Consider the following 19,197-nt stretch of genomic DNA (forward strand, 5'->3'; position numbering starts at 1 on the left):
ATTATTACTATTTTCATTTTCACTGTCCTCATTGTGGGTAAGGATGTTTGAAAATAAATGTATAAAATAAAAAGAAAATGAGAACTAAAAATAAAAAAATTCCATTGAGCTTAAAACTAAAAAAATTGTGAAGTATTAAAAAGTTGAACTTAAAATGTTTTATCTCACTACTATTAATATTCATACTCACTTCTCCTATTATATCCTTAATTCTCATAAACAACTATATTAAGGCAATATACTTGTTGGTGTGTTTTCTTTGTTTGTAAAGAGATGGTAGAACTAAGGTTTTAAAAGACATACAAGACGTTGTTAGCTGTCACCCCTTTCATTCTATAAATATTAAATAAAATTTGAATCTTTTATAGTGTTTTTTGAAATTGATCATCCTATATTTACTTGATCCTACATTTCGATATTTTCAACATATTTTCTTTCAAAGGGTCAATATAGGGATAACTTAGGAACATTTTTGTGTCCACCATTTCCAAAAATTTCTAGGGTATAGAGATAACTACAAAATATGCATCCATATGTTACATATTAAATAACAATCTCTACTTTGTCCTTTGGCTCATAAGCATATTTGTCTCTCCTTATGTTAACTTTGTTCTTTCACTTAATTTTCTTTTAATCATTTTTGTTGGTTCTATTTTTTCTATGATTTGAATATTGATTCTATTTAAAATAGCTTCAAAGGACTATTAATTTGTCTTTTAAGTGATATTTTTCCTTAGGATAAGTCACATAAAAATTTTGGTAAATGATTATAAACAATAATTTTTAGTCACACAAATGTTCTTAAGATGATTGCATAGATCTAAATCCATTATAATATATTAAGGGAATTATTTTCTTGCATAATACCTTATTATATACAAATGATATTAATATATGTCTAATAGGATATGAATGCAATCATATTTCTTAAAAAATAATATATAGCAATAACCAGAGAAATATGTATTTAGAAAAATTGGAAGTAAAATAATGGTAAAGATCAATCATAATTTGAAATGAGCATTTGTAAAGCTAGTGGGGAAATATATACTAGTAGGGTTCTATGAAGGATGAATATTTGGGTATGCATGGATTGATAAATTCCATTATAAATAGGAAATGTATTAGTATATGTGTAGATGTGGAAAAATGTACGCTTATTTGTGCGTATAGATAAATAAAAACTAGGGAAATGAGTCCAACTTCACATAAAATTGCTCTACATTTTAACATTTAAACAAATCAAATCATTGCCTTAAAATGAGCACAATACTAAATGAAAAATAGTATTAATGTGCAAGTTTTTTTTTGGTAAAAGGGTAAAAACTTTATTGAGAATCAGAAACAAGCATTACATAAAGAATCAGAGCCCTGAGGCCCCCGAGAAGGACAACTAGCCCAACCACAAATCAACCAGCTTCAAAGCCACCCATGTCCAGTGAGAATCATCTGTAATTCCTGACAGTAATCCCCAGAGAGATGCTCCCAGCCTTCCACTTTCCACTCATTATCATGTTCCGATGCCCACTTGGCCAAACAGTCCACCACACCATTCCATTCATGGGGGATATGGATGAAGGACACCTGCTCCATTAAAGAGCTAATTTGAAGAATCTGCTGAACAATCCCTGCCAACTGCCACTGTATCCCACTCACCTTCTGATTAGACAACAAGTTAACAATAATTTGTGAATCCAATTCACAAATCACCTTCCTAAAGCCCCTCGCCAAAGCCTTCTTAAGTGCATAAAGAATCATAAAACCCTCCCCAAGATTATTAGACTGATACCCTTTATGCACCGAAAAGAGGAAAACAACCTCCCCACTGCTATTCCTGCCAACACCCCCAACACCAGTAGGGCCTGGGTTGCCCCTAGATGAGCCATCAGTGTTGATCTTGATATACTCATCCTGAGGGGTTGTCCACCTTCCAACCCTTCACACCTTCTTCATAGCAGGTCTACCTTTCCTAACACAAGCAGAGTCAGGAGACAACTCCTGCAATCCAAGCCTACTCACAATATCTGCCTCATCTCTACCCAACAGGAAATTCACCTCACATTTAGCTTCCACTGTCTCCTGAATCATAACAATGATCCTATTCCAAACTTGTTGAACAAACAATTTGGCCTCTCGAAAGATCCTCCTATTCCTTTCGAGCCAGATCTGCCACATAATGAAAATGGGCCCAATATACCAGACTGTCTAGAGGAAGGAGGATGAAATAGGAGGTCTACCTAAACTGCTCCAAAAATCCACCAAAGAATTTGCATGGACACAAGGATGCTTCTACACCCCCCACCAATAGTGCCAGATCAAAATAGAGAAGGGGCATCTGAAAAACAAGTGTGAGGAATCTTCCTCTCTGTTACCACATAAAACACAGATAGAAGGCCCCGAGAATCCCCGCTTGTGGATATTGTCCCAAGTTAGACATCTATTCCAAGCCAAAGTCTAGGCAAAGCAGTTACACTTCGGCCAAGAGGCATTATTCCACACCTGTTTCCATCAATTCACTTCTCCTCCCTCTAGTCTTTGACTCAAAAATTCCCAGTACCCACTAGCCACAAAAAAAATGCACTTGGGATTTGGAGACCAAGCAAGCCCATCCCTACCCTTCAGGGAACTACAGTGTTTATTCGCCAAAATGCCCTGCAACTCTGCACACTCTTCCTCCATCCCAACCACTGGCCATTCATTAGGAGTCTTCCATCGCTCCAATTCTAGCCAACCTCACCTGTAGACAGCCTTAAAGTCATTCACCCTTGACCATCCAACTTCCAAGAACCTCTGGCCTAGGTTTCCAAGGTTAGGAAACTGATCAAGAATGGGAGGATATCCATCCCAAGAATCATTCTAGAAAAGAACCTCTTCTCCCCTTCTACAGATCCATAACAGCCCTGCCTTAATGAGAGAAGCCCCCCTCTTGAGAGTGTACCAAATCAATGAGCCCTTTCCTTCAAGAGGATATCTAGGGATTTCCTCCATCGGGATCCTTTGCATATATTTGTTGGTCAAAATCCTGGCCTAGCCTTGGTCCTGCTCAACACACCACCTCCAGTACAATTTAGCAGCAAGTGCTTCCCCAAAAAGAATAGACTGCCTTAACCTGATCCCCCCAGACTGCTTCGGCCTACACACTAGGTCCCAATTGACCAGACTCCATTTGGAGGAGGTGAGATTACCAACCCATAAGAATTTCCTAGCCAGAGAGTCCAAACCCTTCAAGAACCACTTAGGAGCCACCTGAAGCATACATCGATAGGTCGGCAAAGCATGATCCATTGACTGAATCAGAAGAACCCTCCCCACAAAGGATAACCATCTATGAGTCCAGTGTTCAACCTTGGAGCAAAATTTATCCAAGATCCCCTGCCACGACTCCCTAGGGGGATTGCCAGGAGAAATGGGGATACCCAAATATGTCAAGGGCAGTGAGCCAACTCGAAATCTCAAGATAAGATCAATCCTCCTCTGAATATACTCAGGAGTGTTGGAAAAGAAGATGGAAGATTTATCCTCATTAATCATCTGGCCAGATGCTGCAAGATAAACATCCAAGACCTTACGCAGATTCAAAGCTTTGTTGATTCGACCAAGCCCCATCAGGGCTGTATCATCCACAAACTGCAGGTGAGACTGCGGCTGCAAGTCATTCCCCCATCTCCAACTCTGAATAGAACCCCGGCCCACATTATTCTTAATCAACCTCCCCAGATCCTCAGCAAGAAGAATGAATAAATAAGGGGAGAGAGGATCTCCCTAGAGGAGACCCCTAGAAGCACCAAACAGCTTAGTATGGTCTCCATTGATGACCACAGAGAAAGAGGTGGATGTAACACAACTCATAACCCACTAGATCCACTCGTCCAGAAAACCAAAAGCCCTGAGGATCTTTTGAAGGAAGGACCACCAAACTCTATTGTATGCCTTAGCCATATCCAGCTTGATAAACATAGCTTTTTCCTTGGATGTTCCCATAGAATGAATGGTCTCCGTAGCAATGATCACCCCATCCAGAATTTGGTGCCCTTCCACAAACCCACTCTGCTCCTCAAAAATAACATTCCCCAAGAACTTCTTAAATCTATCCGCTATCAGCTTAGAGATGATCTTATAAATCACATTGCAAAGGGAGATCGGGCAGAATTGGCCCAACTGGTCGACCCCTTTGCACTTGGGGATTAGGGCAATGAAGGTTGCATTCAATGCCCTAAGCATCTATTTATTCCTCTGGGACTCCTGAACTACTTCCAATAAATCCAACTTAATTATATCCCAGAACTCTCGAAAGAACTCAACCGGGAACCCATCCGGTCCAGGAGCCTTTCCTTTCCTCATGTGGAAGACAATCCTCTCAAGTTCTTCCAGTAAAATAGGACACAAAAGCTACTCATTCATCTCCCTCGAGACAAGAGAAGGAAACAATCCAGAACCAGATTCTCCTCCACTGTTTCCCCCTGAGAGTCCTCCCTAAAGAGGGACTGGAAAAACTGGAGAGACTCCCTCAACATCTCCTGCAAGGATAAGCACTGCTCACCTCTATCATTAACCAGTACAGGAATGGAATTTCTGTGTCTTCTTGCTTTCACTGAGTTGAAGAAGAAAGCAGTGTTCTTGTCCCCCTCTTTCAGCCAGTCAATACGAGCTCTTTGCTTCCAATATATTTCTTCCTAAAGCTCCCATTCCTCAACCACCTTGATAGCCCTGTCTTCCTCTCTAAGTAGTTCCTTAGACAACCCATGCTCCCTAATTTTACTGGTGATCTCATTTAGCACAATTTGAGCAACTTTCTTCTCATGAAAAATGTTCCCGAAACCTTGACTGTTCCACTGTTTAAGCTGAAGCTTAACAAATTGTAGCTGCTTGGCAAAAGAGTACATGGTAGTGCCAAAGGCCAGTCTCCCTTTCCTCCACCAGTCTGCAACAAGAACCTGCAATGACGGGTCCCGAAGCCACATAAGTTGGAATTTGAATGAAGGCAAACAGGCAACCCAAGCCGAAGACAAAACTAGCTTGATGGGCCAATGATCCAACCCTCTCCAGTCAAGAATCTTAGAACTTGTGGACCACCCTTGGTCAATCCAAAAATAGGAAACCAGAAAATGATCCAATCGTTCAGAGATCCAATTCTCTCCCACCCTCCTGTTGTTCCAAGTGAACAAACCATTGCTAGGCTTGACGTCAACAAGCTGCAACAAGGAAATACTATCTTGGAAAAGGAAGGAAGAAGGTTCCAACCACATTACGCCCCCCTTCTTTTCACTCAACTCTAGGATGGCATTGAAGTCTCCTTCCATAATCCAAGGATGAAAAGGGGCCAACCTTCGCATACCTGACACATGTGACCATAAGCTTTGCTTACCCTAAAAATCAGTGGGAGCATATATATTCGAAAATAAGATGAATTCCCCAGTCTCAAGACTAGCCAACACCTCGGATAAAGAGGATCTGGAAGCAATCCACCAGATAGGGCGGAACCTTAAAGGGTTCCAAAGATAGGCCACCCCTCCCGAGGAACCAGCTGCCCCAACACACTAACACTCGCCTCGCTCCCACAGCTTTGGTATGAGACCCATCATACTACCCATAGTAAGTTTAGTTTCTTGCAAGAAAAGGACATTAGTTGAGTGATTCCTAATCATATCCTGAACAACTTTTTGTCTAGGGCCGCTATTCAAGCCCCTTACATTCCATGAGAGCACAATCATTTAGGAGGGTTGGAAAAGTGAGAATCCAAAGTCTTCACTGACCCTGACTCAACCAAATTCTCACCCATCAATTTGATCTTCTCCAAATCCTTCTTCCTGCCAACCTTTGAGCTCTTCTCTAAAGCACTTGTCTTAATATCTCTCTGATGTAGACCCAAGTGAATGGATGACTTATTACTTTTAGTCCCAACCAGTTCTAATTTTGAAGCTATCAAAGAACCTTCCCCCTCAGCTAAGTTCCCCTCAATAACAGGAGCCAGGCCCAACTGAGCCCCAACTGTCTGTTCCATCTCCATCTGGTGGCTTCCAACCACTAGCAAGGCCTAGGAAGATTCCTCCATCACACTTTCCAGCACCCCTCCTGATGCACCCTGATCTAGAGGGGTAAGCCCCGAGTTAACTTCCTGATGGCTCAGGTCATATAGGGCCTCAAATCTATTAAAGGTATCCTCCTCACGTCTCTCCTGTAAGGGTCTCTTTTGTCCTTTGTTCTTGTTCTTTGTCTTATTTGGGACAAAACCATCAGCACCCTCTACCACACCCAACATGACAGTTTTCCCTTTCTCAGCCCTATCAGGGCTTGGTTCTGACTGCTGAGGTTGTCTCACCACCGGTTTGTATCTAGGACACTTACGCTATAAAGGACCATACTCATGACACAGACGACAGTGAAATGGTAAAGTCTCATAATCTAGCTATTGAACCCATGAATAAGATCCTACACACATATCTATAGCATCTGGCAAGGGTTTACTAAGATTTATTTCAACACAGATACATGCATAGGTCATTACCTTTCTCCCCAGAGTTTGCGACGAGGATCCCACTGGCCTCCCCAGCAGAGCCGCAAGCATCCGTAGCACATCCTCTTGACAGGATTCCACTAGAAGACGTGGTAACCGAACCCACACCGAAACTCTATTTGGGAGCTCCTCTGAAGGATTAAACCCCGCATGCCAAGGTTTGATGAATAATCCCACCTGGTTGTAAAAATATGGACCTCTTTCAAAGACCCTATTGCGATCCTCCATGCAGTTGAATGTAACCATGAAATAGTTATTTGCCAACAGCATAATCTCCATTTCCCCTTCCAGTGCCCATGTCCGCTGCACACAGTTTTCCAAAACCTACAATGAAACCCTCATTCCCAAGAACTTGCAGTATAGCGAGTGATTTGAAAAGTATTCAATGTCATCAGCTATGATCTCAGGAGGGATGATCATCTTCAGCCTCTCACTGCATCTCTCTAGGCAACCATTAATTTTCACCATGCGTGAGCTACCAACATTCCCAAAGCCCGAATCAGAAGAGAATAGGTTATTGTTAAACATCTTTACATTCTGAAATGGGGGTTTTGAGCCCACCACAGCACGAAAATCCATGGCTGGAACCATCTGTGAGGCTTCCCCACCCAAAGTCACCATCAGGGCACACAAAAATTTAAAAAAAAACCAAGGGAACGACCAAGGGCTCACACCCCAAGGTCTCCCCATGGGGCTCAACACCCAAGACTCTTCCCCTCACTCGCACCACCAAGGACCGGCCCACCTAAAACCCCAAACCCCCAGGAAAGCTCCAACCGTACTAGTAGAACCCCACCCCTGCGTAGCCCTCCCACCTCCTGGCGACCACCCCCACAACAACCACTGAGCCCGAGCACCTCCTTCCTCCTCCGTCTTCCCCCAAAACCCAGCACTTCCCCCCCCCCTCCACCCCCCCACGCGAACCAACACCAACACTGCCTACGAGCTAGGGCCACGAAACCCTAGCTCGACCTCCTGCGCAGACCCGCGTGAACGCCATCCTTTTTTCCCGGTTTGATTTTGTATTAATGTGCAAGTTATACAGCTTATAAAAATAACTTTATTAAAAATGTAGATAATTTTTTTGTTTATTTTTATTTCCTTATTCAATGTTTATTTATCTTTTTCATAATTTTTTTTGTACCATTTGTTTAGTCTCTACCTTCAAAGATTTTGAACTTAAAAGGTTTATTTGGTACTATACCATATAAAATCAATTCTATCATAGACTCCAATCATACAATGAGATGTCACTCAATTTAAGTAGGCACTAGAGGGATTGGTTTGGTTTCAACTAAATGGGAAATATTTGCATTAACTAGAATGAAAACTTATTTTACATTTTTTTTAAAAATCACCAAACCATATCAACAATGGGTCTAATTATTTATCTTTTCAAATCATTGATAATAAAAATATAAATTATTAAATGTAAAAAAGAAAAATTAATATATTGATTTATATATAAGTTTGTGTAAATTAAATGTCCAACTCTAATATTTTATATTACAATTAATATGACAAATATAAATCATTCAAATTTATTTATTTTAATATTTTCCTATGAACTCAAAAAAAGAGATTCCTTTCTCAACTATCCCAAGATAAATCCCTACCATTTCTACTAACCCCCACCTCAAAAACCTTATAGAACATAATATATTTACTAATCCTAAGCTCAAACAAAAGTTCAACATGTCATCATAATTGTTCTTTTCTTTAGTTATTGAGAAAAGTACATTGTTTACTACATTTATTTTCTATATTTGAACATTTAATTCGAAAATTCAAGTTAGCTTGATTTATTTAATTAATTAATTGATATTGATTTATATTAAGTTGTAAACATTTTATTTGATTGCTTAGCTCAATTCAGTTTACTACACAATTCTTAATATACAAAATTTTAAAAACTAATAAATTTCGATTTGAAAATGTTGCCAACAAAACATAACAGTAATAAACAAAATCATTAAAATTCAACTTTTCTTAATTCAAGAATTAGAATCTCATATTAATCCCAAATGTTCACCATAAAAACTAATGAATCTCAATCATAAAACAATCAGTCAAAGCACCAAATTGTTCCTCAATGATATGTAGTAAATAAATCCAAATTTTACCACCAGTTTTACTGGAAAGTTGATTTTTTAAGCTTTATATATAAATTTTTTATTTGACTTTTAGATAACTAGATTAGTACGAGTTTAGTTCTAAAATATAGATCTATCTTTGGACCGACTTATCTTAGGGACATCAAAAACTCTGTAATATCATTTTGCTATAAGAGAAAAGAATCTAAAAAGATCTATTTATATAAATACTTGAAAAAGTTGTTCCAGTTGTTCCATTAACTTGTGGAATCATATAAATGTGATATATTTCTGCTCTACTGCAGAAATTAACGCCTTTCCATCAAATTAACAAACACTTTAACAAACTCTATTCAAGGACTAATCTTGCTATGCAATAATGAAGGGTAAAACTGTGAGCATGAAATCTTCATAGGTCAGAGTAGCTGTGCCAGTGCGCCTTTTGTCTTTCTCCTTGAACTTTTCAGTAAGCCCCTGTAGTAAGACGGTGGATATATTTATCAGGTATCGAAATAGACATCAAACTAGGTGTAGAAACGACTAATGTAGCATATCTAAAAAATATTAAAAATTACTACTGGTCACTACTATTCATTATCATTTCCCTGACTCCAATTTCATTTGGTTTGTAAAATAAGGGGTATCTCCTTATATAACTAGAAGAAAGTAATGCATTTTTTTATCAATTCTACCTTCACAATTACGCCACACCTGCACATAAAATAAAAATTTAAATGAGTTAGAGAAGTAACATATAGACTTCTCACCAAACCAGAGTGACCAATAGATTAGAAAAACAGTTATTAAATTTTTTTGTTTATACTATAACGCCTAGGATTTAGTTTTGATTCTAAAACAGGATTTTTTTTGTTTGCAGCATTTTCATCTGTAAATTAAAGAACATACTCGATGAAGTTGTCATAATCAATTCCGCTGTCTTCGCCTGTCTTGTCATATTTTGTAAGTAGAAGCTGTATAACTGGAGGTGATAATGAATATCCCAATCGGAGAAGAGCATCTCGAAGTTCCATGCTGTCAATCTTCCCACTACGATCTCTATCGAATTTCTCAAACATTGACTGCACAAAAAGCACTGAATCAGTTCATTTTAAGTTTGACAAAAAAATACTAGACCACAAAATGTTTCGACACCCTTGAAAATCACATAAAGGGCTGAAGCAATATTTTGAAGCAAATACTCCAAACAATTTTCAACACAGTGCACATGCTTCCTAAGTAGTAGATTTAGAATTATTAGTTTCACAATATTTAAATTTCAGGCATATCTAAATTTCAGGCATATCTGAGGCAAGTAAATAAATAAGTATTCTCCTCTTAATTAAATGGTATGATCCTGTTGGGTTCAGTGAAGTCCAAATTAGCAAGTTTTTTCATAGTTTCGAAACGGTTGTTTTTTTTGTAATGATTTCTAATTGACATGTGTTGGTTAATTTAGAAGTTGTCTGTTTCCATAGATTTTTTCAATTATTGAAGTTGAGAGTGTTTTATAAATATAGGTGTTGGTAAAAATATGTAATTGAATGGAGAATTTATAAAAGAGATAATCCCTGAAAGTGGACGTAGCCATCTTTGGGCGAACCACTATAAATATAGTATTCTTGTTCTGTGCTATTTTTAATTTTTGAAATCTGGCTTTTTTCTGCAATTTCTTTTCGTTTGCTTCTACACAGGTCCCCAGTATAAATGGTCTCAACCTGTTAAAATGGGAACTCTTGAGCTTAGTCAGTATACGATTAAATAAGAGAAGGTTATGTAACTTCCATTATCATCTCAACTGCACAAAGTAGAGATTTCATGTAAATTGTAGGTCCTGAGCTATAAAATTGTGGCCTCTAGTCCAATGAAAATGGTATGCCTGAACAACAGTAGATGGCCTTTTGCTGATTAATATTTGAATGTATTTCAAAAGCTTGGAGAGACCTATAAGACAATTATCAGATTGCATACCAAATAGAAAGAACTTCCATGGTCAGCTTCTAAAACCATCTTTAGAACCATAAATGGTATAATTAGGATCTACAACATATAGTTATAACAGATTTTAGGTCTCTGTGTCCTAGTTGGTGTATTACATATCACTATGAATTTATTCTATGTTATACCCATAATTATCTCTATTCTTCCCTCTCTATTCCAAGATTGTTAATATAACAGGAAGAAGCAAACATCACCTTAACAAAAGTAGAGTGCCATGAAATGTGATGAGAATGATAGAAACTTCATGATTTTTCTGTTAGGGTAGAGTTGTATCTAATTGATATTTAGATAAAAGAAAAATAGCGACATGCCTAGGTTGGGAGGTAACATATGGAAGAGATTGGCTCTCCTAGTTGGAAGCATAAAGTGGTACGAACACCGTATAATCTACAACAGTCTATAAAAATATTAGTATTAAGGACAAAGAAAGAGGCATTAACATGTATTTTAATGGGAAGTTCGACATTCTGAGTGGAAACAAGTATAAGGTTAAACATATTTGAACCAATGCCCATTCTTGCAGTGAACACACTCTGAAAGGTAACCAGAGGAGATTATTGGGCCTTTACCATTTGCGAAGCTCGTCAATCCCTCTGCAGATTAACTCTACCTCCTGAATCAGTGAGATTGTCTGATCTCATTATCAGGCAATATCCAATTGTGGACAGTTGCTCTACAACACACATTGAACTGAGGCATTCTGAAACCTGAGGATTGGTACTTCGGCTGTGTCCTTAACAAGCTCAGGATTTAAAACGTCCTTAAAATATAAAACTACAATAACTTCTGGTCAACGCTCCCAGAGTAAGAGAAAGGAGGAATTTCTTTGACTAGCTGGACACTTAAACTAAAATGTCAAGACAGTAGCAACCTGTCAATTTACAAATCCTTCAAATTTACGTCATTGGAAGTGAATTGTTTAAATTGTTTACCATTTATTATCAGCAATACATGCCTAAAAAGGACAACATCAAATCTGTTCCTCTCTTTCTCCTCCTACTAGTGCTGCTAGAAAAGGACAATAAGATTGTTGGCAATTGATATTGGATGCTGGCCTCTTCAAAAAATTTCCAATGTGGCTCTCACCGCCATGTTGCCTTCATTTTTTGGTCTAAAGGCTTGCGATCTCTCACGAAGGAGAGAGATGAGTAAATGGGTACAATTCTACCCGAAGTGTCCTATGTGGCTCAATAAGACTAGATGGATACAAGAGTTGCAAAGGTTTGGATTTTGTCATATTGAGTTATCTTCTACTAACAAGGTCACATTGTGTTGCAAAAATCCACATTTCAAAACTCAGATCAAATTGTCAATCTGCTCAGCATCAACAGAGAGTATGTTGGATAACTGATGCAGTACACTCATCATCGAGGAAGTATGTTCGATAAATAATGCTGAGGACTCACCAGCATGAAAAATATAGAAAGAGAATATATTGTAAAGAAATATACCAATTGTAATATTAAGTAAAACTACAGCTAATATATGTCTTCACAATCAATTTTCTTTCTTTATTGATTCGTTGACTTCTTTCATTTCGTTTACAAACACTTTATTCAACCAATGATAACCTTCTCTTTGATTGCGCAAACTTCAAATATCTGTAACTTTTCTTCATCAGCTGACAATTTCTACAAAGCTCAATCTGTCTTTTATTTAAAAGAGTAGCTGTTAAATCACATGATCCTTCAACGATCAACTTTTTCAGTGGTTTCTATTAACTTGCAATGGCTCTTGACATTCAGACTGGGCAATTTATTCTCCTTTCTTGGCACACGCAGTCTACTCCTTGTTCTGGCAGCAATTTTTTTTTTTTTTAGGTCTATCTTTAGTTAGTTTTATTTTAAAGCTTTGTTTTTTTCATAGGAAATAAAGCATGTTAGCAAATAAATCATGCTTAGATTATTCTAGGACAAAGGATAACTGACACTCCATATTTTAAGGATAAGCTGTATAAATAATGACACTCCATATTTTTAGGATAAACTAAATAAATAATAAGTTTCATTTTCATTTATAGATTAGTGAGCTCATGCTTGATCTCTACCAATATATGTAATTCATTGTTTGTTACGCCTTCTGCATTACACCAATGATGGTTTCTTACTTGGACTAGTTTGATTTACTAACATAATGTATAACAAACCAATATTAGATTTACAATGGACAAAACTATAACCGCTAGTAAAATGACTATAACCCTAATTTTGTACCTATTTTACATATAATATAAATACATTGTCCCTTAAATACACTAGAACCAAACAAATAGTGCATGGCATCTGCATATACAATGCCATGCTTTGGTGTCCATTAATCACGAATCTTCCTATCAAACCCACTCCTTCATAGAATGCAGATGCAACTTTATATGTAAATAAACTTGAAAGTAACGAATGAAATACACCAAGTATGATTTCCACATAACACCAATAAGGAGAAAAGGTTAAATTATTGTACTTCAAGTATCACAATCACAACTTATGCCGAAAATGCGTGAATGAGATATGAAACAATGAAGCCCCATATGTGACAGTCACAACAACACAAAACACATGCTTCAAAATAAATTATTTTTTATAGAAAACAAAGCATAATGTCCTTAATAGAGCACAAATAATAATAGTCCTGACAAAAATGAAACTTATCCGCCATGCCTGGAGATCATACCACAAATTTGTGAACTCGCTTGGCCCTACATTCCTACACAAAAAGAACCACAGTGAGCTAACCTGATATACAGGTTCACCTAATCAACAATGGAAAAGCACCACCTAGAGTACTTTCAATTTAAACAGAAAAGTTAGTGTGTACAAGCCTTAATACAGAGGAATCAAGATCATCTAATGTGAATCAAAGAAGTACTTACAATCATTGATAATATAAAAAATGAACAAATTAATGTACCACATATTAACCAATTATTCATCACTTCTCTAAAAAAAACTCATGGACAACTACTAATACAACCTGGGAAAATGGAACCTTAAAAAGTAAAAACTCTCATCAAAATAGAGCAATGTAAAAATATGCAATGATAGGTGAAACAGGGATAGATTGTCCACTCCACATCTCCATTTGTTTTCTTATAGGAATATGATATCTATTTGATTCAAAATCACTGAATTTTATTGGAATATATGAGCTTCATAGCAACATATGTTATCCTCCATAGAACATGCAAAAATAAACTACAGGCCTCTTTCAAATGTGAGCAATGAACACAGCGAGCCACTATAACTAGTTGCTCCTATCTACTCATAGATGTGACTGACCCAGCAATGCATGTAGCCCTCCAAAAAGAAAACAGAAGACAATTTTGAAGGAGAGAAGGAGAAAAGATGTGAAAGCATTGACTTTGATTAAAGCATCTTTGACGAAGACAATATTTTGTAGAATAGTAGTAGGTAATTATGTAAAGAAGGCTTGTGAAATCATTCACTAAAGTTATAGGGGTACTGATAAAGTATGATTAGGGATTTTGAAACCCTCCAAATGAATAATAACTAGCCCATTTTATATTTTCGTACAGGACTTTATGGTTTAACAAACCATCTAAAAATAAATTGTGAAACCATGAAAGAGCGCAGGATTATGGAGAAAATACTTTTAAAAAATTCCACTTGAAGAAATAGTGATTGTTATTGAAGAGGCTATTAAAGACATCTCAATGTTTACACTCGATGAGTAGATGGTCTTCTACTCCATGATGGTTTCCAGGTCAATATGCATCATCTATCCACTCCTTGATTATTATAGTGATTAGTAGGGAAGTTGAATTCATTGAAAATGAGTCATTATCCTTTGGCTATCTCAATTAGAATTCCCATTGATGATCCTTCTATTAGATTAAATAGGGACTTCAGTTCCAAGATTTCCCTTCATAATACAATCTAAATTCTTTCATTTTCCATCCAAAAGGAGAAACAGTATGAGAAAACAAGCAAAGTATTTGGGTATCCATCTCGATGGGCTAAATTGCTAGGAAATGGGTGTCATTGTTGACTTAATGGTTGGGCAAAACTATAAGTTGTAGGGCGTTGTGTAGAACATATCACTCTTAACTCCATTTGTGCAGTTCTTCTAAACTAGCAATACTAGTAGGAAACCTGATTCATTAAAAGCTCAATTAATCCTCAAAGAGATTAAGGTTTCTAAGTTCTTTCATGATAGAAAAAATAGTCTGATTCTACTTGTGGTTCTACTCAAAGGATGGCAATCACTATATGCATCATGGAGGTCATGATGTTGAGGCTTATTCTGGAGAAAATGGATGTACTTAATTGTTAGTAAAGTTTACATAATATTAACTTGTAACAGAAACCAACAAGATAGAACACGTAAAGTATGCCCAAAAAATGGTGTATGGTCCTAAAACCTTAGGAAAACTTTAAATATCGATTAAAACTTCAATTTTAGATTTCTTTTACCCTGAGAATAACAATAAAGATAATGAAGTAACCCTTTATATGGGTTTCATTCAGTAAATAGAAAGAGTCATTATCAATAAACAATATGGATCATAAGATGAGGAGCTATAATCATATGGATTTACGATAATCTTGACTAATTAAATATTATATTAAATTGACTAATTAAATATTATATTAAATTCGTTTTGGAGTATGTAGTTTATCTCTCAGAAATATTTTCTCCACATACATTTGTGGTATGATATATATTATTTAAATATATATTTAATGTATTTCTATTATTTTTAATTGTTAAAATATTAAAATCTGCACAATACTCCCAAAATATTAATGTAGGAAGTGCTTTTGTACACCATTCTTCCAGACTACATAATTTTGAAAAAGGCCTCCCAAAACTATCAAAATATGATAGATTAGTTCTTAAATTTTGTGGAGTCTATGAATATTCTATTTGGGCCAATAGGTGGTTGTGAGCTCTATTCAAAATAACTTCTCCTGACTTTATCAATTCTACACAATTTGATTATGATTAAAAACTAGAAAAATTCTTAACAAATAAAATATCATTAGAAAGTAATGTAAATGTGCCAAGAAATACATCTCATGGAGTCAAACTAACAACACCAACATGTTGGGGGTGAGTAAGTGAATTCTCGTGGGGAACCATTTTTCCTTTAGATGTGTACATACCTCTTAACTACAAAATTTCAACTAAGTCTCTCAAAGATCTCTAAGAACAAAAATAAACTACCATACTATATCATAGTAGATCTCAAAGTTTATGGGACCTATAGATGTTTAACTTAGACAAACGAGTAACAAATCCAATTGCTTAGAAGCTCTGTTAACTCTTCGAAATGATTAAAGCTTCCAAGTTTTTTCAGGATACCAAAAATAGAGTAAAGAAATAATCCCCACTCGATGGATGACAATCATCATATGCATCATGGAGGTGACGATGGGAAGTCTTATTGTTTAGGAAATGGATGCCCCTAACTGTCAGTGAGGTATGTGAAAAGTGAACAACTTGTAGAACAGGCCAGGAAGGTAGCAGGTGTAAACTATGCAATTATCACAGACGATGGGCAACTATTTTTCTATTAATAAATAATATATGGTTCTGAAAGCTTCCAGACACTTTAAAATATTCTTTTCAGACCTCAGTTCCAAGTTTGCTTTACATCGAGAATAATGATAAAGAAAGTGAAAGTAACTCTCTAAATGGGATAACTCCTCACAAAATAAGAGACCTTTAACAATAACTATAACTCTGCCTGTAAATATATTAAGATTTTAAACTATTTTACGAACTCCGTGACGATTTAGTTGAACAATCTTTTGAGTTATAGTTTTCGTTCCATAATCTTTAATTTTCAACCTTTTTTTACTTCAAAAGTTCAAACGTTCAAAATCGTCAGATATGATCTGTTGCTTCATCGGCCGACTTTTGTTAAGTTTACCTAGCTTCGAAGAATAAAATATATAACTATGATTCCATTCGTATGTCACCCTTTCCAAATTAAACAAAAAGAACAAATGAAGTACAAGATGAAGATGATTGACGTACCTATTGTAGTGCAATTTCTGTTGTTGTATTTAAACATGAGAAGGTGAACTGTCCTGATGCTGTAGGACAGGTCAGCTGTGGAGAGAGCTTTCTGCAGCTCCTCGTCATCAATGAATCCATTGCCATCTTCATCATAGGCTCGAAAGGCTCTTATGATCTCCGGGTCTGTGCCTGGTGCAAACAATGGCTGTTGTTTAGTGGCTGTTGGTGGATACACAGAGTAGTATGATTGGGGTTGTGGATACACAGAGTAGTATGATTGATTTGGATAGGCAGCCATAGTTGTAGCTTCGATAAATGCTTCTATCTTCTAACTTCTACTTGTACTGCTGCTCACAATGTTTAAGCTGCGATATATGTTTATAATTCAATGCCCCGTGAAAACTTTTATATACAATTGGATTGATTCTTTCGTTTCTTTCGTTGTGTAGTGATTCGGATGTCAGGAAGTGGAAGAAAAATTCAAATTCCGAATAAGAGAGAATTTCTTTTTATTAGGTAAAGATTCCAAGTTCTATTGTAATATAAAACTAAAATGCTTATTCCACAATCACTTGAGAGATGCCTTCGTCATAAGGCCCCTTTCCGATTGGAGAGAATTTATCCTCGGTAAGGAATCGCCGACCTTGAAATATTAAAAAAATGCTTATTCCACAAGATTAGGGAGATCTTTTTCTTTACGATCTGATCCCTTTTAAATTTAGTATAAAATAAAATGTTTATTCAGGGAGATCTTTCCTTAATGATTTGATCCCTTGTAAATTTATAGAGATACTTTTCTTTATGATTTGATTTCTTTGTAATGTTGAAATTTGTACATAATATTTTTTTTTTTTTTTTAATAAATAGGTCTTTTCTATTAGATTAAAATATAAAAGTACATATTTACAAAAAAGGTCGGGGGATACAAGATCACCCCGCGAGAGTCACATGACAAGAATCCGAATTCAAACAACAAAGCTATTCATCAAAAAACTTCCTCAAGCAGCCAAAGTAGAGGCAGTCAAGGGGAGAGGATCTGGATCATCTTTCTTGCCACAGACATTAGCGGGGCCAAGAGTCAGGTCCAACATGGACCAACCATCTTCAGGGTCTTTTTCTTCTTCTCCTTCCTCCCACCTAGGAGGCTAAATAGCCAAAGCCAGGTAGGGAAACTTGGAGGTGGCGGCAGTAGGCCACCCATAGCCATCACCAGAAGCAAGAGCCAAAGTAAAAGGGCCAACAAAATGCCACCCCGAACCAGAGCCACGACATGGAGGAGAATTTGAGTGATGCCTCCACGTGTTGTCTCTCCCGCAAGACGACTGGCGAGTAGCCTAGGACCGCAGGGTCTGAGAGTGGCGGATAGAGGAACTTAGACGACAGGGCGAAGTGCGGTCGACAAAAATAGAATCCGGTGGCATTTTGACAACCGCACAAGGGGCATTGCCCAAATGCTGCAGGAGCTCCTGTAAGTGGCCCACCTCAAGAGCCACTTTATCTACTTGTACTTGAATCTGCATTAATACATTGTTACAAATGCAAGCTTTAGCATAAAGTGAGACATTAATATCCAAAAGGCTGTGAGTAAAAAGAACCATATTTCTATCTTTCCAAAGAGTAAATAGGATCTCCATTCTAAAAGCATGCCATATCTGGAAAAAATTGAAGGGGATTCTAGGCGAATCTCCCAGAAGAGCCATATGCCAAGAAAAGGGCTTAGGCCAAAAAGGCCAAACAAAATCATGAATCCGGCTCCAATACTATTGAGCTCTTCTATAGAACCAAAAAATGAGCATAAAAGTTTCTGGGTGACCACAAAAAGGGCACCAGGGATCAAGACCCCCAAATGCTTAAGTCTGGAACCCAAAGCCAACCCTTAAAAAAGCAAACACCAAGCAAAGTGTGCAATCTTGGGTTCAGTGGTGGTGAACGAGATAGCAAGAAACCTAAGTCAACAAGATTTTTGAGAAGATTGCAAATGCGGCCGCTAATTAAGAATATGGACCATGGGCAAATGAGGTACCAACCAGAGATAACCCATTTTGGGTTTGTATCTTATGAAAGGAGTCCAAAGATACCACTTCCAATCCTTCCACTAAGGTCTAATAGACTGAATGCCAAGCTTATGTAACAAATGTGATGGTAAGGCCAAAACTAGAAGGTCATAAGTCTATTGATCTGGTCGAGACAAACGAAACTGGACCTAGAGGTCATCCCATGACCGAAGATTCATAGAAACTCTGGAAAAGAAATCCTCGTGTGTTCGAATGTCATGTTTGTGAAAAAGAAGACCACTAAAACCCTGGATTTTGGCAAGAGGTACCCCTTGCACCTAAAAAAGATGAGACCACCAAATGTTGTGTTGATTCATGGAGAGCCCATCACGAAAACCATCTCCTGCCCATCGAAGCCAAGGCTTAATAGCTTCCAAAGCATACCAAATGCTTTTAACAACAAAAGTACCCTGGATCTAAACTGGGTCTTTCATAATGAGCAGGGTTTGAAAACCAATCCCCTTCCAAGCCAACCTAATGGTAGGAAATCACAAAGAAATGCAATGCCGAAGTAAGATTTTCCAAGCCTCATCGTCAGATAAGGCTCTGATGATCC

At 37.1% G+C, this 19,197-nt stretch overlaps 1 protein-coding gene and 1 long non-coding RNA gene across 2 annotated transcripts; one reads left to right on the plus strand and one right to left on the minus strand.

Moving 5' to 3' along the window:
• Positions 1-8,811: 8,811 nt before the first annotated feature.
• LOC131045243 (calcium-binding protein CBP-like) lies at positions 8,812-16,951 on the minus strand. The gene is made up of 5 exons (XM_057978796.2): positions 16,606-16,951; positions 13,254-13,300; positions 9,514-9,686; positions 9,300-9,318; positions 8,812-9,081 (listed from the first exon to the last, which is right to left on the minus strand). Exons 1-5 carry the CDS (start codon positions 16,883-16,885, stop codon positions 8,977-8,979), a joined length of 624 nt encoding a protein of 207 aa, XP_057834779.1. The 5' UTR covers positions 16,886-16,951; the 3' UTR covers positions 8,812-8,976.
• LOC131045244 (uncharacterized) lies at positions 14,249-17,389 on the plus strand. Its single transcript, XR_009105785.1, has 2 exons — positions 14,249-14,325; positions 17,037-17,389. It is a non-coding gene; the product is annotated as an uncharacterized LOC131045244 (long non-coding RNA).
• The last annotated feature ends 1,808 nt before the right edge of the window (positions 17,390-19,197 follow it).

The sequence above is a fragment of the Cryptomeria japonica genome, chromosome 10 (genome assembly GCF_030272615.1).
Source record: "Cryptomeria japonica chromosome 10, Sugi_1.0, whole genome shotgun sequence".
In the NCBI taxonomy this organism is placed as follows: domain Eukaryota; kingdom Viridiplantae; phylum Streptophyta; class Pinopsida; order Cupressales; family Cupressaceae; genus Cryptomeria; species Cryptomeria japonica.

Bases quoted from the DNA above. Each gene is read 5' to 3' on its own strand.
- LOC131045243 (XM_057978796.2), bottom strand. From the start codon at position 16,885: ATGGCTGCCTATCCAAATCAATCATACTACTCTGTGTATCCACAACCC. The intron at 13,301-16,605 runs GTACGTCAATCA...GTAGGAATGTAG, and splicing joins CAGAAATTGCACTACAATAG to GGCCAAGCGAGTTCACAAAT. The intron at 9,687-13,253 runs ATAAGTTTCATT...CTTTTTGTGCAG, and splicing joins ATGATCTCCAGGCATGGCGG to TCAATGTTTGAGAAATTCGA.